At 41.6% G+C, this 19,921-nt stretch overlaps 1 protein-coding gene and 1 non-coding gene across 4 annotated transcripts in view; both read left to right on the top strand.

Annotated features, from left to right (window-relative positions):
- The first annotated feature begins 3,690 nt into the window (after positions 1 to 3,690).
- Positions 3,691 to 19,921, top strand: part of LOC124012213 (roundabout homolog 1-like) — a 50,409-nt gene continuing 34,178 nt past the window's right edge. Inside the window, exon 1 of one of the 3 annotated variants that reach the window (XM_046325692.1) lies at positions 3,691 to 4,077. In XM_046325692.1, coding sequence (XP_046181648.1) covers positions 3,876 to 4,077 — 202 coding nt within the window. In that variant the 5' untranslated portion in view covers positions 3,691 to 3,875. Of the gene's footprint in view, positions 4,078 to 10,419; positions 10,836 to 19,921 lie in introns of those variants that run through there. The other 2 variants (XM_046325705.1, XM_046325698.1) reach the window with 2 other exon arrangements.
- On the top strand, positions 19,696 to 19,769 carry trnaa-ugc. Its single transcript has one exon. It is a non-coding gene; the product is annotated as a tRNA-Ala (tRNA).

Genomic DNA, 19,921 nt, shown 5'->3' with positions numbered 1-19,921 from the left:
AAGATCTCTTTGTTTCTTGGGACCTAGAACAAGCATCTCTGTTTTGTCCGAGTTTAATAGTAGAAAGTTTGCAGCCATCCACTTCCTTATGTCTGAAACACATGCTTCTAGCGAGGGCAATTTTGGTGCTTCACCATGTTTCATTGAAATGTACAGCTGTGTGTCATCCGCATAGCAGTGAAAGTTTACATTATGTTTTCGAATAACATCCCCAAGAGGTAAAATATATAGTGAAAACAATAGTGGTCCTAAAACAGAACCTTGAGGAACACCGAAATGTACAGTTGATTTGTCAGAGGACAAACCATTCACAGAGACAAACTGATATCTTTCCGACAGATAAGACCTAAACCAGGCCAGAACATGTCCGTGTAGACCAATTTGGGTTTCCAATCTCTCCAAAAGAATGTGGTGATCGATGGTATCAAAAGCAGCCCTAAGGTCTAGGAGCACGAGGACAGATGCAGAGCCTCGGTCCGATGCCATCAAAATGTCATTTACCACCTTCACAAGTGCCGTCTCAGTGCTATGATGGGGTCTAAAACCAGACTGAAGCATTTCGTATACATTGTTTGTCTTCAGGAAGGCAGTGAGTTGCTGCGCAACAGCCTTCTCTAAAATCTTTGAGAGGAATGGAAGATTCGATATAGGCCGATAGTTTTTTATATTTTCTGGGTCAAGGTTTGGCTTTTTCAAGAGAGGCTTTATTACTGCCACTTTTAGTGAGTTTGGTACACATCCAGTGGATAGAGAGCCGTTTATTATGTTCAACATAGGAGGGCCAAGCACAGGAAGCAGCTCTTTCAGTAGTTTAGTTGGAATAGGGTCCAGTATACAGCTTGAAGGTTTAGAGGCCATGATTATTTTCATCATTGTGTCAAGAGATATAGTACTAAAACACTTGAGCGTCTCTCTTGATCCTAGGTCCTGGCAGAGTTGTGCAGACTCAGGACAACTGAGGTTTGGAGGAATACGCAGGTTTAAAGAGGAGTCCGTAATTTGCTTTCTAATAATCATAATCTTTTCCTCAAAGAAGTTCATGAATTTATCACTGCTAAAGTGCAAGTCATCCTCTCTTGGGGAATGCTGCTTTTTAGTTAGCTTTGCCACAGTATCAAAAAGGAAAAAAAGGAGATGACACTCTACACAGGGCAATGTCCCTAATCACTGCCCTGGGGCATTGGGATATTATTTTTTGAGTTCCTCCAACACCACTTCCAGCAGCATCTGGTCTCCTATCCAGCTAGCTATGTGTTCTAATGTGTACTGCTCACTGCTGGAAGAGATGCATACAGCAGAAGAGACCAGTCATAGTGACTTTTAGTTCATCAAAGTCAAGTCTGTCATTGTCCATTAGCAGTTACAGGGCACAAAGTGAAAAACAGTCGAGGTTGTTGGGTTAAACCCAAGATCAGGTCTGATGTGTTAGCCCAGCACGGTACCTCTGTTACCTATTTCCCCCCAAGGCCTCTCTAGTATCCAACCAGCTAGACTGAATAGTGAAACATCGGACTAGAATGTTTCGACAAGGTCGTTGTAAAAAACTTTTGTCTGATTGTGATTGCTGAGCCAAGATGATGTATGAGGGCTCATACTGTGTGTGCAGGCAGCTACAAATTTGCCTGGCTAGTTGCGCTAGTGGGGGGTGGCAATGGGGGTTTGAGTTGCCTTGTTAAAGGAAGACCGAGAGGCGAAAAAAAACAACCTTTGTGGTCCTTTTTCCCTTTTACGTATTCCTCATCAAAGGGAACTGGCTGTCTTGCAGCCAGATAATTGATACATGAGCTCCGAAAATGTAAATTGTCACCAGTGAAAATGAATTATCTCCACCTCAACAAATGAAAATGCTGCAGGCTTGATGTCTAGTTTTTTTAAATCTTGCATTTGACTTTTCGTGGCATATTGTAATATTCCTTGTCGGAAAAGCTTGAATATCCTCCAACAAAGGCTTTCCCTTTCTTGGCATTAATGCATTTAGAGTTATCAGAGAGGGTCAGACTTGTTTGGAAACACTCCCTCTCCAGTATTCGGTCTAAAACACTATGGGCAAGAAAGGGGGGCACACAGTAACAGATACCGCCTGCCTACTTCAGTGAGTCACCCTTGAAGAAATAATCTCAGAACACAAACCAATGGGTGTGGGGAAGCAATGCATATCAAATTCCTTTGATGGAGTGGAGAAAGTGGTATTGTCTGGTATTGTGCTGGACGTGATCAGTCAGCTGGTAGACACTTTATTAATGGAACTGATCTACACTGAACAAAAATATAAACGACATGTTAAATGTTGGTGCCATGTTTCATGAGATGAAATAAATGTTGTGCACAAATGTGTTTATATCCCTGTTAGTGAGCATTCCTCCTTTGCCAAGATAATCCATCCACCTGACAGGTGTGGCATATCAAGAAGTGAATTAAACAGCATGATCAGGTGCACCTTGTGCTGTGGACAATAAAAAGTCAATCTAAAATGTGCAGTTTTATCACACACCACAATGCCACCAATGTCTCAAGTTTTGCGAGAGTGTGCAATTGGCATGCAGACTGCAGGAATGTTCACAAGAGCCGTTGCCAGAGAATTGAATGTTAATTTCTCTACCATAAGCCGCCTCCAACAACGTTTTAGAGAATGTGGCAGTACGTCCAAACAACCTCACAACTGCAGACCATGTGTATGGCATTGTGTGGGTGAGGGGTTTGCTGATGTCAACGTTGTGAACAGAGTGCCCCATGGTGGCGACGGGGTTATGGTATGGGCAGGCATACGCTACGGACAACGAACACAATTGCATTTTATCGATGGCAATTTGAATGCACAGAAATACAGTGCTGAGAACCTGAGGCCCATTGTCGTGCCATTCATCTGCCACCATCACTTCATGCTTCAGCATGATAATACACGGCCCAATATCGCAAGGATCTGTACGCAATTCCTGGAAGCTGAAAATGTCTCAGCTCTTCCATTGGCCTGCATACTCACGAGACATGGCACCCATTGAGCATGTTTGGCATGATCCGGATTGACGTGTATGACGGCGTGTTCAGTTCCACAGGCCACAATCATCAGCCTGGACAACTCCATGAGAATGAGATGTGTCACGCTGCATGAGGCAAATGGTGGTCCCACCAGATACTGACTGGTTTTCTGATCCACGGCCCTACCTTTTTCTAAGGTATCTGTGACAAACAGATGTATATCTGTATTCCCAGTCATGTGAAATTCATAGATAAGGGCCTAATGAATTTATTTAAATTGACTGATTTCTTTATATGAACTGTAACTCAGTAAAATCTTTGAAATAGTTATATGTTGCGTATGTTTTTGTTCAGTATAGCTTAGGTGAAACAGGCTTCTCTGTATCTCCCCACTCCCTGCCCAAACTCGTTTCCCCTCTTCCTCCCCCTCCAGGCCTTGTTTTCGGTCTCCCCGCTCCGTGCAGAACGAATGGCACAGATGTTGTTGGAGAAGACAGGACCCATTTGGTCCCCTTCCGTGCCCTCCTCTCCCAGCATGGGGCCTGAAACTTGTTTTTCAATCATTGTTTCCCCCCCAACTTCTTTTACCCCCCAAAGAAAAAAGAAGCACAGAGAAAGAGGAGGGTGAGAGTGAGAGAGCAAGGAGAGAGGCAAAAAAGAAAGAGGGAGGGAGGGAAGGGCATCACAAAGCTGGGGTGGAAGGAATATAAAGAAAAAACATTCTTTATAACAATCTCCAATAATTTAACGCAGGGAGGTCCAAGAGTTGTCAGGGGAGAGACTAGTTGAGTTGTGCCTGTTTGGGCTTAAAGTCTATCATGGTAAGGCATGGTGCCTTAGGCTAGGAGCTTCAGTGTAGCGCTGTGTCATCCAGATAGGGAAGACACGGAGGCTAGAAGATGCAAGTTGGCAGGTGGCTGCTCTGGGTGACCTGGCTCTATATCTGGGCGGAAGGGTCACGCCAGTGTCAATGCCAATGCACCTGTATACCTGAGCCGGGACTGGCCGAGGGGTCAAAGACACCGGTCAAGGTGCATGTCCGTCATCGATTGGAACACCGGCAGCATCGGCCACACAGGGACAAGTCACACCGGAGAAAAGGTAAGCACCCCCCTTCCTTCCCCCTGACCTACCTCAGACATCTTTTGAGGGAAACCTGTACCATAGCAAAGAATGATTGATGAGTTCATTGGAGTTGTGGAGTGCTGATGCTAATAGCCTAGACAGTTCTCCATGTTCTCCATGTGCAGGATAGAAGTTGTGGAGTTAGGCTACATAATTAATTAATAATGCAATTTGGTGTCTTAATTTATAATGCATTACTGATTAAGTAATATATTTGATATTTTATAATCTATTTACTAATTATATAACAGTACAGAAAGACATCAAGTTTGCATACAAAGTCAAATTAATGTTGGTCAATATGCATACATATTTTCTATCCAATTACTAATGAAAATGTAAATACATATGAAAAATGATCAGTTATATATGAATTATTTAAGGTTGTCATTTGCATGTTTGGTGTATTATTTAATCGTAGCCTGATACCGCTATGCCTGCGCCAAGCTGTTATGAGAAACATTGCACTCAGCATGTGTCCCAGATGCGTGACATCTTTAAGATGGAAAACACTGAGAAATGTATTGGACGATTGATGGAAAACCAGTATGAGATGACTTGGATCAGATTCACCGGCGTTGACTCTTGTTGCTGTATTTGCATCAATATTGTTGAAAACCTCAAACTGCAGCCAAAAAGTTTGGAATGTCGTTCTTCTTTCAACTTGTTTTAAGGAACAATTGTTGCTCAAACAGATGACTTGGAATCTCTTCATGTTTAGAAATGAATCTACTCACGTGTTATTAGCAGCAGCGTGAAAATAAACATTTATTTATGTTTGTGTAACAAAATATATTGATTTACAAAATATTTTTATTAACAATTTCTTAACACATCTGTTTAGCATTCAATACACTTAGTTTAACATGTAATTAACAATGAGCTTAAAGATCAATGTACTTCAAACATTTCTTGACTTACTCAAAATGTTTAACCTGACACAACTCAAATCTGGACCCCCTACAAAATCAACTGTAACTGTACTCTGCTATGGTAGTGCAACGGGTTTCCACAAAGGTTTTGAGTAATAACAGCACATTGGGATTTACAGTGTACCTTTGATGAAACAATAATATATCCTCAATCAAATTACTTTTTGTGATCATTGACCTGATTTTCAGTGTATAACTATAAAAATGATGTAGCACTGGATTGCTTCTGTTTTAAGATACATTTGTGTAGTGGTCCTTCAAAAGAGATTGCAAGTCAGTGGGGGCTCCTCAGAGGAGGGAGGGGAGGACCAACAACTCAGAGAATTTCAGAAAAATAGTGAAACATTAAAGTTATCCTTTTTAGATAAAACTATAGTAAATATATTCACATGTCACCAAATAATTGATTAAAACACACTGTGTTGCAATGAAGGTCTACTGAAGCCTCAACAGCACTGGGTAGGGTAGCACCATTGTGTATCAGGAGAACAGCTAGTTTCCGTCCTCCTTTGGTTACGTTGACTTCAATACAAAACCTAGGGGTCTCATGGTTCTCATCCCCTTCCATAGACTTACACAGTAATTATGACAGCTTCCGGAGGATGTCCTCCAAACATATCAGAGCTCTTGCAGCATGAACTGACATGTTGTCCACCCAATCAAAGGATCAGAGAAATAATCTAGTACTGAAAGCATAAGCTACAACTATCTAGCACTGCAGTGCATAAAATGTAGTGAGTAGTTGACTCAAACAGAGAGAAAGACAATAGTTGAACCATTTAGAACAAATTCATTTCTTTAAAAATTAAGGAGAAGCAAGAAAGAGAGGGAGTTAGAGCTAGCTATATTTTGTTGTATTCTTTTCACGTTTCACTAGCTGGCTATGGCTACCCAACACTGGAACTCTTCCAAGTCAAGGTAAGCTTTTGGTTTTATTAATTTATTGCCACCAGGGCCTGCCGGTGTAACTGCTAAGCTGCTTGTTGAATGTACACTGTACTGCATGATTGTAGCGGGTTTACTAACGCGTTATTTTAGTAGCTAGGTTGACTATGACGTTACTAACGTTGTTTTTTTAAACATTTTTATTTCACCTTTATTTAACCAGGTAGGCTAGTTGAGAACAAGTTCTCATTTGCAACTGCGACCTGGCCAAGATAAAGCATAGCAGTGTGAACAGACAACACAGAGTTACACATGGAATAAACAATTAACAAGTCAATAACACAGTAGAAAAAAATGGGCAGTCTATATACAATGTGTGCAAAACGCATGAGGAGGTAGGCGAATAATACAGTTTTGCAGATTAACACTGGAGTGATAAATGATCAGATGGTCATGTACAGGTAGAGATATTGGTGTGCAAAAGAGCAGAAAAATAAATAAATAAAAACAGTATAAAAAACAGTATGGGAATGAGGTAGGTGAAAATGGGTGGGCTATTTTCCTATAGACTATGTACAGCTGCAGCGATCGGTTAGCTGCTCGGATAGCTGATGTTTGAAGTTGGTGAGGGAGATAAAAGTCTCCAACTTCAGCGATTTTTGCAATTTGTTCCAGTCACAGGCAGCAGAGTACTGGAACGAAAGGCGGCCAAATGATGTGTTGGCTTTAGGGATGATCAGTGAGATACACCTGCTGGAGCGCGTGCTACGGATGGGTGTTGCCATCGTGACCAGTGAACTGAGATAAGGCGGAGCTTTACCTAGCATGGACTTGTAGATGACCTGGAGCCAGTGGGTCTGGCGACGAATATGTAGTGAGGGCCAGCCGACTAGAGCATACAAGTCACAGTGGTGGGTGGTATAAGGTGCTTTAGTGACAAAACGGATGGCACTGTGATAGACTGCATCCAGTTTGCTGAGTAGAGTGTTGGAAGCCATTTTGTAGATGACATCGCCGAAGTCGAGGATCGGTAGGATAGTCAGTTTTACTAGGGTAAGCTTGGCAGCGTGAGTGAAGGAGGCTTTGTTGCGGAATAGAAAGCCGACTCTTGATTTGATTTTCGATTGGAGATGTTTGATGTGGGTCTGGAAGGAGAGTTTGCAGTCTAGCCAGACACCTAGGTACTTATAGATGTCCACATATTCAAGGTCGGAACCATCCAGGGTGGTGATGCTAGTCGGGCATGCGGGTGCAGGCAGCGATCGGTTGAAAAGCATGCATTTGGTTTTACTCGCGTTTAAGAGCAGTTGGAGGCCACGGAAGGGGTGCTGTATGGCATTGAAGCTCGTTTGGAGGTTAGATAGCACAGTGTCCAATGACGGGCCGAAAGTATATAGAATGGTGTCGTCTGCGTAGAGGTGGATCAGGGAATCGCCCGCAGCAAGAGCAACATCATTGATATACACAGAGAAAAGAGTCGGCCCGAGAATTGAACCCTGTGGCACCCCCATAGAGACTGCCAGAGGACCGGACAGCATGCCCTCCGATTTGACACACTGAACTCTGTCTGCAAAGTAATTGGTGAACCAGGCAAGGCAGTCATCCGAAAAACCGAGGCTGTTGAGTCTGCCGATAAGAATATGGTGATTGACAGAGTCGAAAGCCTTGGCGAGGTCGATGAAGACGGCTGCACAGTACTGTCTTTTATCGATGGCTGTTATGATATCGTTTAGTACCTTGAGTGTGGCTGAGGTGCACCCGTGACCGGCTCGGAAACCAGATTGCACAGCGGAGAAGGTACGGTGGGATTCGAGATGGTCAGTGACCTGTTTGTTGACTTGGCTTTCGAAGACCTTAGATAGGCAGGGCAGGATGGATATAGGTCTGTAACAGTTTGGGTCCAGGGTGTCTCCCCCTTTGAAGAGGGGGATGACTGCGGCAGCTTTCCAATCCTTGGGGATCTCAGACGATATGAAAGAGAGGTTGAACAGGCTGGTAATAGGGGTTGCCACAATGGCGGCAGATAGTTTCAGAAATAGCGGGTCCAGATTGTCAAGCCCAGCTGATTTGTACGGGTCCAGGTTTTGCAGCTCTTTCAGAACATCTGCTATCTGGATTTGGGTAAAGGAGAACCTGGAGAGGCTTGGGTGAGGAGCTACGGGGGGGGCGGAGCTGTTGGTCGAGGTTGGAGTAGCCAGGCGGAAGGCATGGCCAGCCGTTGAGAAGTGCTTATTGAAGTTTTCGATAATCATGGATTTATCGGTGGAGACCGTGTTTCCTAGCCTCAGTGCAGTGGGCAGCTGGGAGGAGGTGCTCTTGTTCTCCATGGACTTCACAGTGTCCCAGAACTTTGGAGTTGGAGCTACAGGATGCAAACTTCTGCCTGAAGAAGCTGTATGGTGACAACGATGTCTAGCGGCTATGATGTGAAGGTTTGGCTTGGAAAGGTTTTTTCGTCTGGTCAAAGAGAGCTGATGTGTTGTCACTGAAGAGTGCATAGATGCGGATAGGAATTATACAACGAGCCAAATGTTCATGCTGTTTGTATGTGGCTACTATGAAAGTGACCTGTCTTTACCGTGTGATCAGGGGTGTATTCATTCCGCCGATTCTGTTGAAAAACATTTCTTAAATTAAATGAAACTGGGAAAAACGTACATGGATTTGTCCAATAGAAACTCTTGTTTGCAACGGTTGGACTAATGATACACCCTAGATCAGCTAGACGCAGGCAAAAGTGTGCAAGGCAGTATTGAATGTGTCACTGTCTGTCACCTTGATTTCTCCAATTCTTCTTTCAATCTGTGCATCTACATTGTAAACTTTTATTCAAAGGCTAGGTTGGAGCAACGTCATGAGTATAGGGAAATGTTAGTGTCATGTAGTAGCCTAAACCTATTGATGTTACATTTGAGCTCTGTGAATGGAATATGAATGACAGTCATCCAATATGCTGTAATATAAATAAGGCCATGCTCATGAAAAAATGATCATCCTCATCTTAAAAGGCACCTGTTGCAAGTATATATATTTCTAGCTTGCTTGAAATAAAATAAAAAAACACTTCAAAAGCTTTTAGCATTAAGTCCCTCTTTTTAAACACATTAGTTTTCTCATTCCATTCATCTCTCTCACCCATTCCAACACCTCCTTGACCTTTGAGACTTCATAAAATTAAAAGAGGTCAATTTTAAAGCCATCCCTCAGCACATCTTTAACCCACCACCATTTTCATGCATTGTGTTTAGGGCTAGCCATCTTCCTTCAGCCTCTCCAAACCTTTTGTTCATGGCTGAAATCTGGCCAATGCCACGGCCATCTGGCCAATGCCACAGCCATCTAGCCCGAGTTCTTGGATCAATATAAGCGTCCATCACCTCGACTGGGCCTTTCTCGACCGACACAATGGCAGGTTCACTAAACAACACTTTATCTATGTGGTATTTGGGAGGGAATTAACTACCAGTGGCAGTTTCCCCCTTTTAACTCTCTTTTCTCCCTCCGAGAGCCCTGTTTGCACAGGGGATCTTGGGTAATTGGGATAAGTAACTATTAGCTCCTGAAGTTGTTTTTCTTTTCTCTTCACAGCTATGCTCTAGCAGGACCTCCTTGTTGTTTCTGCTGTAATGTATCACTTGGTGATGACATCTGAGTGGATTTGTAGCAGGATGGAAAAAAGAGAGATCCATTTTGTCTCAATTAAAACTCTAAATACTAAAATAACATTTGAATGCATATGCTATTCTTTAGAGCTACTCTGTGTGAATCTGTAGGCTAGAGCAAGTCAAACCTCTCCATAAGTAATTTAAATTCAGTTGAAAAATAAGGCTGTCGATATTAGCAGATATTATTGTGATTGCATCTCTCTACAAAACAACTTGCATTTCCAATTCCTTGTTGTGCAACATCTTTTCGGTTTAGATGAAATAATGTGATGATAAACCATGAGATATGACATGATTGCAAGAACTGCAAAATCTCTTCAGTTCATTAGAGATGAGATCATATCATTTACATCTATTGTTAAGAAACATGGGAGCCTCCACATTTCCTGCCTCACCATGTAGGGTTGACAGAACTGCTGCTACAAATAAGAAACCGTGGAAGAAAACATGGAAATTGAAGACCAGTCCACATGGCTGTTTGTATTATAAGCTTCTAAGAATGCTGGAAACCAAACATACAGGCAACCAATATAGCTTATGAATGATCAATATTGCTGTAGGGTACCAGAATTTATAACCCTGAAATTGGCACTTCAAATAAGGGAACATGTAAATAAATGTAAACGAATAAGGTAGGCTTTAAAGTGCCCCAGAAGCAAATTATCTTATTATTGCGTTTCAGGAAACAATTTATGTTCAAAGAGGACCACAATATATCCTGTTTAGCCTATGTATGCAGTGGCAGTCCTTTTTATTTCTTGCCATTTATGTTTGTAATGCTTAGCAGGTGTTAAAACGGTGGCAAAAGCCCCTCGTGCGATTAAAGTCATTTCCAGCAAGGGAGTTAACGTGGGAGTGTCGCTTTTTTAAAGCGGTGACTTGTTGCGGCTTCGCCTACCTCAATTCTGTCCGTATCATAGTCACGAGGGACTATTCCTAATTGCGTTGGCGCTTTGTTGGATCTAGATAAAGCGGTCGTCATTGTGTGACGGAATGGCAAACGAAACAAACATTGAAATATCTGAACAATTTTATTCAATCTTGATATGAAATTTCTCAAATTGAAATTTGGTTCGTGCGTAAAAGTTGAAAGGAAACGAACGTCCTCAAGTTAAATAATATGCACCAGATAGGTCAACGATGCACTAAGAATTTGTTTACATGCTGTGTTTTGGTGACCTAACATTTAAAATGACGGAACAGGTGTTTACAAGACTGTTGGTATTTTTCGCAACTCTTGGCATTCTTGCAGGTAAGGCTTTTATTTTGATATGATATATGTAATGTAGGCCTATCTATGGTAAACATCGATTGTATGCCATATCTGATAATGCATTTAGTGTTAATTTAATTATCATTATTGCTATCAATGAAATAAATAAAGTTTGTAATACCGTAGTTGTAGCCTATATTTGCTAGGTTATTGTTGCCTGGTTTGTGAGCTATTGAATGAATTGAACTCATTCTCAACAGAAGTTTCTCTCTCAACAAAATAACTTTATCTCAACAACAGTTTACAAACAGAGACTCCAGTGGTATCAGAGCCCCCATTTGTTTATTGACAGGCGTAGCTTTTTAAAGCCAGACTTTAGGCTTAACTGTATGATCAATAGTTAATATAGTTATCTCCTGTTACTGATTTCTTTTTTAATCCCCTCCTTTTTTCAACAAGAGAGGAACAAATGTATTTTTACATTTAATTGTCCTACTTTTCAATGGCACTTTGTTGTTTAGTAAATAATCAACACTTGATCTAACCTACAGCACCTGCCTAGTCAGCCCATCTGTGTGACACACTATTGTTATTCCAATCAATATGGAAGTGACAATTTAGGAAAGATTTATTAGACTAATCTAGAGATTTTGAAAATAATAAACATGTAAAAATATAATATTCGATTTCAAAAAATAGTTGTAGGATTTTGAGATGTTTCTTCCTCACGAAATAGCTCTGTCCGAAAGAATATAGACTTTACATGGCAAGCCACAGACAAGATTATCTTATCCTATGATCAGGAGTAGGCCTATGGCTAGCCTAGTGTTGCAAATTACATCTGAAAACCTATGAAAAAGATCTTGACAGTCTTTGAAAGCATGTCATCTCATGCATGATGAAAGCATCCATCAGATAGCTGTTCTAGTTGCAATATTTTAATATAAAAATCAACACAGGCACATATAGCCCATCGCAGCTCAATGGCCAAAGTTTGTGATTTTTATCCAATAGTACATATCTGCAATTAAGCCTTAGAATCAATAGGGTATCATCCTCCCAAGTCCCTCCCATTGGCCCATGTGATTGACATGTTTTGACATTGCCATTCAATAAGGGCATTGTTGACAGGCCAGTAATAGCATGGGTACACTGCCACTGCTCAGCGCACAGGTGACGGATTTCCCTTTGAGCCCTCTTGATTTTGTTTGTGTGAATGCGCTTTTGTTGCATCATTTAATGGGGGAGGGGGGCGGCCTTTCGACTGGTTTAGCTTAGCCGGAGTCTCTGCTTGTTTGTGTTGGGTGTTCTTACTTAAGTGTGTGAGCTGACCCTGGACTAGGGGCACCCTCTGGGTGTGGTGTCTCTGTACTGTAAAAGTTCACTATTACTGACTCTTGCTCCACTTTGAGTTTGTTCATCTCTTCATCTACCATTAGCCTCTGAGTCATACTGTACCACAATGTAGTCTCCATCACAGTAAAACTCATTTTTGAAGGTGGGAGTTGCTTATGGTATGAAAAGCATTGGGGAGCCTCCCAATGGAGGCTCTTGTTGTATCTAGCCTTCAAAACTGACCCAAGATCGGGAGCGCTAGTGCTCATGCGTATGGAGTAGAAGCGTTCCTTCAAATCTCCTCTCCACTTATTTTAAAATCTTTAATTGTTACCATTTTAGTTTCAAGTTTGCAAAAAAAATATATACACATTGTTTAGTATGTTTCCCAGGCACTAACTAGCAGCAAAAAAAGTTAAATATTGTGACGAAAACCAACAGAACAGCTAACACAAAATCTACACAGGCCCAACAAGCAGCAGCTAGCTCCATTTGAGTACTGAAGGTGACAACTCTCCAAATACCCAGCAACAAGATTCAATGTGTCAACAAATGAAAGAGGCTGTAATAAATCTATCAACGATCATTTTGACAGGCTCGAAACAAAGTTTGAGTCTCTAAAGACAGCACAGGCCGAACTGAAGAGCCGCATGGACACAGCCAATTAGGAATTGTCTGACCATGACACCCGGATCGGAGGCCTGGAAACCACCTGCACACATCTTAGAAAGAACAACAAGGCGCTCCAAGCCAAGGTTCTCAATTTAGAAGGCAGCAGTTGCAGGCTGAACATCAAACTTGTGGGGATTTTGGAGGAAGAAGAACAAGGTTAACCCACAGAATTCATGTCCTAGCTCATTCCTAAGCTGCTGGGTGACGACAACTTCCCAAAGCCTCTCATCATTGACCGTGCACACTGGTCTCTACAGGCGAATCCCTCACCCGGTGCCAAGCCACGCACCATAATTGCAAGGGTACATCGCTTTCAGGAAAAGGAGCTCATTCTACGACTTGGACGACAACGAGCTATGGAATACAAAGGCCAAAAGGTTCTCATCTTCCCCGACTAAACCCTGGAGGCTCTAATCTATGGATTTCACATGACCTAGGAATTGGTTATGACACTGAACTGCAGTCAGATCAAAATCCTGAGGTTCCCTCAGACGGTTTCTGTTAGTTTGTGCAGAAATTCCTCGTTTGTGAACCCACAGTTTCATCAGCTGTCCGGTTTGCTGGTCTCTGACGATCCCGCAAGTGAAGCCAGATGTGGAGGTCCCGGGCTTGCGTGGTTACACTTGGTCTGCGGTTATGAGTCCAGTTGGAAATATTTCCAAATTCTCTAAAACAACATTGGAGGCAGCTTATGGTAGATAAATTAACATTAATTTCTCTGCCAACAGGTCTGGTGGATATTCCTGCAGTCAGCATGCCAGTTACACACTTACTCAACTTGAGACATCTGTGGCATTTAGTTGTATGTCAAAACTGCACATTTTAGAGTGGCCTTTTATTTTCCCCAGCACAAGGTGCACCTGTATAATGGTCATGCTGTTTAATCCGCTTCTTAATATGCCACACCTATCAGGTCGATGGATTATCTTGGCAATGGAAAAATGCTCACTAATGCTCATTGCATTTATATTTTTGTTCAGTGTACATGTGGGTAGGGGTAAAAGTAAGGCAGGCAGTTTGGATGCGGGAGGGGTTCACCGACACAGCTGATATAGGGAGAAGGGGGGAGAAAGATGAAGTGAGGGAGGGAGACTGTTATTGACAAAATAAGGTTGTTAAACACAGTGTTCAACAGGAATCTCTGTGTGTCAGTGTCCCCACCTGGGGTCCACAGTGTCCACACTAAGTGGCTACAGAGTACTTTATACTGAAAAACGGACACACACACTCACATCAGTGGCGGTCGGTGCCATTTAAGATTAGGGAGGACAATTGTTATTGTTATGAACATGGCCTTATTTCTATTACAGCATATTGGATGACTGTCATTCATATTCCATTCACCCAGCTCAACGTAACATCAATAGGTTTAGGCTTCTACATGACACTCATTTTCCCTATACCTATCATGAGGTTGCTACAACCTAGCCTATGAATGAAAGTTTAAAACGTAGGTGCACAGGTCGAGAGAAATTTGAGTAATCAAGGTGACGGTCATTGACACATTCAATACTGCCTTGCACAATCTTGCCTGTATCTAGCTGATCTAGGCTGTAATCATTCGTCAGTTGCAAACAAGAGTTTCTATTGGACAAATTCAGGTATGTTTATATTTTTATTTTATTTAACCGTTATTTTACTAGGCAAGTCAGTTAAGAACAAATGATCATTTACAATGACGGCCTACCAAAAGGAAAAAGGCCTCCTGCGGGGATGGGGGCCTGGAATTAAAAATTAATACAATCCAAATATAGGACAAAACACACATCACAACAAGAGAGACAAGACTCCACTCCATAAAGAGAGACCGAAGAAGACAACATAGCAAGGCAGCAACACATGACAACACAGCATGGTAGCAACATAACAACAACAACATGGTAGCAACAAAACATCATAGCAGCACAAAATATGGTACAAACATTATTGGGAACAGACAACAGCACAAAGGGCAATAAGGTAGATACAACAATACATAACACAAAGCAGCCACAACTGTTTTTTATTTTTTATTTCACCTTTATTTAACCAGGTAGGCTAGTTGAGAACAAGTTCTCATTTGCAACTGCGACCTGGCCATGATAAAGCATAGCAGTGTGAACAGACAACACAGAGTTACACATGGAATAAACAATTAACAAGTCAATAACACAGTAGAAAAAATGGGCAGTCTATATACAATGTGTGCAAAAGGCATGAGGAGGTAGGCGAATAATACAGTTTTGCAGATTAACACTGTCAGTGAGAGTGTCCATGATTGAGTCTTTGAGATTGAGATAAAACTGTCCAGTTTGAGTGTTTGTTGCAGCTCATTCCAGTCACTAGCTGCTGAAAAGAGGGAGTGACCCAGGGATGTGTGTGCTTTGGGGACCTTTAACAGAATGTGACTGGCAGAACGGGTGTTGTATGTGGAGGATGAGGGCTGCAGTAGATATCTCAGATAGGAGTGATGCCTAAGAGGGTTTTATAAATGCGCATCAACCAGTGGGTCTTGCGACAGGTATACAGAGATGACCAGTTAACAGAGGAGTATAGAGTGCAGTGATGTGTCCTATAAGGAGCATTGGGGGTAAATCTGATGGCCAAATGGTTAAGAACATCTAGCTGCTCGAGACCACCCTTACCTGCCGATCTATAAATTATGTCTCCGTAATCTAGCATGGGTAGGATGGTCATCTGAATCAGGGTTAGTTTGGCAGCTAGGATGAAAGAGGAGCGATTACGATAGAGGAAACCAAGTCTAGATTCAACTTTAGCCTGCAGCTTTGATATGTGCTGAGAGAAGAACAGTGCACCGTCGAGCCATACTCCCAAGTACTTGTATGAGGTGACTACCTCAAGCTCTAAACCCTCAGAGGTAGTAATAATACCTGTGGAAATAGGGACATTCTTCTTACCAAGCCACATTACCTTTGTTTTGGAGGTGTTCAGAACAAGGTTAAGGGTAGAGAAAGCTTGTTGGACACTAAGACAGCTTTGTTGTATATCATTTAACACAAAATCCAGGGAGGGGCCAGTTGAGTGTAAGACTGTATCATCTGCATATAAATGGATGAGAGCTTCCTACTGCCTGAGCTATGTTGTTGATGTAAATTGAGAAGAGTGTGGGGCCTAGGATCGAGCCTTGGGGTACTCCCTTGGGTACAGGCAGTGGCTGAGATGGCAGATTTTCTGACTTAATACACTGCACACCCCTCAGAGACACCAATACTCCTTAGCCGGCCCACAATAATGGGATGGTCTACCGTATCAAAAGCTTTGGCCAAGTCAATAAAAAAGCAGCACAATATTGCTTAGAATCAAGGGCAATGGTGACCTCATTGAGGACCTTTAAGGTTGCAGTGACACATCCCTAACCTGAGTGGAAACCAGATTGCATATCCGAGATAATACTATAGACATCAAGAAAGCCAGTCAGTTGATTATTGACAAGTTTTTCCAACACTTTTGATAAACAGGGCAAAATAGAAATAGGCCTATAACATTTAGAATCAGCTGGAACTCCCCCTTTAAATAAAGGACAAACTGTGGCTGCCTTCCAAGCAATGGGAACCTCCCCAGAAAGGAGATACAGGCTTGGTGATGATAGGGGCAGCAAACTTAAAGAAGAAAGGGTCTAAACCATCTGACCCAGATGTTTTTTGGGGTTCAAGTTTAAGGAGCTCCTTTAGCACTTCGGACTCAGTCACTGCCTGCAGGGAGAAACTTTGTAGCGGGGCAGGTGAAAACTAGGGAGAAGCATCGGGGATAGTCGCATTAGAAAGGGTGGGAGATGAGGAAATGTTGGATGGGCAAGGAGGGATGGCTGAGTCAAATAGGAATCCTGACTCAATGAAGTGGTGATTAAAGAGCTTAGTCATGTGCTTCTTGTCAGTAACAACCACATCATCAACATTAAGGGACATGAGCAGCTGTGACACGGGGAGGCTTTATTATCCAGGTCTTTAACCGTTTTACATAACTTCTTGGGGTTACAGAGAGAGAACTGCTCCTTAAAGTAATTAACTTTGGCCTTCTGGATAGCCTGAGTGCACTTATTTCTCAATTGCCTGAATGATAGCCAGTCAACCTGAGTATGCGTGTGCTGAGCCTTTCTCCAAATGTAATTCTTAAGGTGGAGTAACTCGGCAAGATCACGGTCGAACCAGGGGCTGAACCAGTTTTGAATTCACATTTTCCTTATGGGGGTGTGTTTGTTAGCAATACCACTGAAAATATAAAAAAGAAGGTCCAAGCATCATCGACAGAGCTGATCAAACTGATTCTATACCATTTTACAGAGGCCAGTTCATGAAGGAAGGCTTGCTCATTAAAGTTTTTTTAGCAAGCGTCTATGACAAATCAGGACAGGTCCTTTCACTGAGCAGCCATTGCGAACACATACTGTAAAGCAGTGATCACTAAGGTCATTACAGAAAACACCAGACTGATACCTATCAGGATTATTTGTGAGGATAACTTCGAGGAGACTAGCCTTTTTTTGGGGTGTTTGGAGTCATACCTTGTGGGATTGGTAATAATGTGAGAACTATTTAGGGAGTCCCATTGCTTTAGGACTTGGTCAGATGGTTTAAGCATGTCCAGGTTTAAGTCACCTAGCAGGACAAATTCAGACTTAGTGTAAGGGGTCAGGAGAGAGCTTAGGGAAGGTAAGGTATGAGCTGGTTCTGATGGAGGATGATAAGCACCCAGCAACAGTCAACAAAGAGCTATTTGAAAGTTTAATGATTAAAACCAGCAAATCAAATTATTTGGAGACAAACTTGGTGGAGACAACTGAGCACTGAAGGGGATCCTTGGTAAAGATTGCCACTCCCCCACCTTTGGATGATCTGTTTTCCAGAAAGGTTAACATCAGTATTCAAAACACTCTTCCTTAAAATCTCTTGAAGCTAGGGGGCACTATTTTTATTTTTGGAAAAATAACGCTCTCAAAGTAAACAGCCTATTTCTCAGGACCAGATGTTAGATTATGCATATAATTGACTGCTTAGGATAGAAAACACTCTAATGTTTCCAAAACTGTAAAAAATATTGTCTGTGAGTATAACAGAACTGATATTGCAGGCGAAAGCCTGAGAAAAATCCAATCAGGAAGTGACTCTTATTTTGAAACCCCTGTCTTTCTATGCATCCCTATTGCCCATTGAAAGGGATATCAACCAGATTCCTTTGTCTGTGGCTTCCCTAAGGTGTCTACAGCCTTTAGATGTAGTTTCAGGCCTTTATTTTGAAGAATGAGCGTAAACGTCCACATTGCATAAGTGGTCAGTTGTTGGCTCTGTGTGATTTTTGCGCAAAACAGAGAGGTAGCTATTTTTCCTCCCGGTCCTAGTGAAAAGCCAACTGACCCGGTTGATATATTATCGAATAGATATTTGAAAAACACCTTGAGGATTGATGATAGAAAACGTTTGCCATGTTTCTGTCGATATTATGGACATAATTAGGAATTTTTGTCTGTTGTCGTGACCGCTATTTCTGGGCATAATGCATCAAACTAACGGAGGTATTTGGATTTTAAAAATATCTTTATGAAACAAAAGGAACATTTGCTGTCTAACTGGGAGTCTCGTGAGTGAAAACATCCGAAGATCACCAAAGGTAAACTATTAATTTGATTGCTTTTCAAAAATACGTTTGACATGTTTCCTCGATCATTACGGATACTATTTGGAATTTTCGTCTGCGATGTTGTGACCGCTTGAGCCTGTTGATTTCTGAACATACCTCCATTTGTTTGGTGTGTTATTTTGGATATAAAAATAATCTTTATGGAACAAAAGGAACATTTATTGTGTAACTGGGAGTCTTGTGAGTGCAAATATCTGAAGATCATCAAATGGAAGTGATTTAATTTAATGCTTTTGGTCACAAAAGTCAGAATCTACTTGGCTGCTAGCTGTTTGTAATATTTTGCTGCCTGAGAGAGATGTGCTCACATAAACGCTTGGATAGCTTTCGCCGAAAAGCTTTATTGAAATCTGACATGCTAGGTGGATTAACAACAAGCTTAGCAGTGTTTTGCTATATTGCACTTGTGATTTCATGAAAATTAAATATTTTTAGTGAATTAATTTTAAATTTGGCCCTCTGCAATTCAGCGGTGGTGGATGAAAATGATCCCCCTAACGGGATGGGTGCATCAAGAAGTTTTAACACTGCTGCACCTGCAGAGTGGTTGTTGTCATATAATAACCAGATATTGTTATCCCATTTATTTTTCCAAAAAGCTAGATCGAAGGAACAAGCATGAGTCTCTTATAGAAAGTAAAAGTCTGCATCAAACTGTTTGCAATACAGGAAAATAGCCTTATGTTTAAGTAAATAACGAATAGCCCCGACATGAATTGATCAAAGAGATAAAGACATAAACTTCAACCAACAACCTTGTTATGCTAATATAAGCTTTTCCTAAGTATAAGTATCTCAAAAGGATTTCCATCCCATTATTAACGTCCAACAAAAAACAAACACATACTGGTCATACAGTTACCAAAGTATTCTTACTCCCACAAGGGGGAGACACTGTACATATTTTACAATAGGTAGATATTCACCCATAGTCAGTGTTTAGTTTACCAGTTCTCAGATCAGCCTTTTCTCATTCAAGTGTTTGTGTACATTTTGTATAATAAACGGGTGTTTGTGTAGGCTAAACCAGCTAGCTGCAGTCGCTAGCTAATTAAGTGAAAATGAATGTGAAAAAAATATGGCTAGCTCTCTCTATTGCTCTCTCGCTTTTTCGCTTAATTTTTGGAGAAATGAATTTGTTCAAAACTGTTAAACTATTGTCTTTCTCTTTGTGGCAAACATTTTATGCACTGCAGTACTAGCTAGCTGTACCTTATGCTTTCAGTGCTTGGTTAATTCTCTGATCTTTTGATTGGGTGTCCCCTGTGGCTCAGTTGGTAGAGCAAGGTACTTGCAATGCCAGGGTTGTGGGTTTGATTCCCACAGGGGACCAGAAAGAAAATGTATGTACTCACTATTGTAAGGTGTTCTGGATAAGAGCATCTGCTAAATAACTAAAATGGAAGGAGCCACAGCCCACACAGTTATACACCTGAGCCTTCTTACTGCAGAACACAATCAATTCATCAGATTGATGCAGGTAT

This window comes from Oncorhynchus gorbuscha, linkage group LG02, assembly GCF_021184085.1.
Source record: "Oncorhynchus gorbuscha isolate QuinsamMale2020 ecotype Even-year linkage group LG02, OgorEven_v1.0, whole genome shotgun sequence".
Classification (NCBI taxonomy): Eukaryota; Metazoa; Chordata; class Actinopteri; order Salmoniformes; family Salmonidae; genus Oncorhynchus; species Oncorhynchus gorbuscha.
The sequence above is the reverse complement of the archived record's forward strand: the minus strand, read 5'-3'. Positions and strand labels throughout refer to the sequence as shown.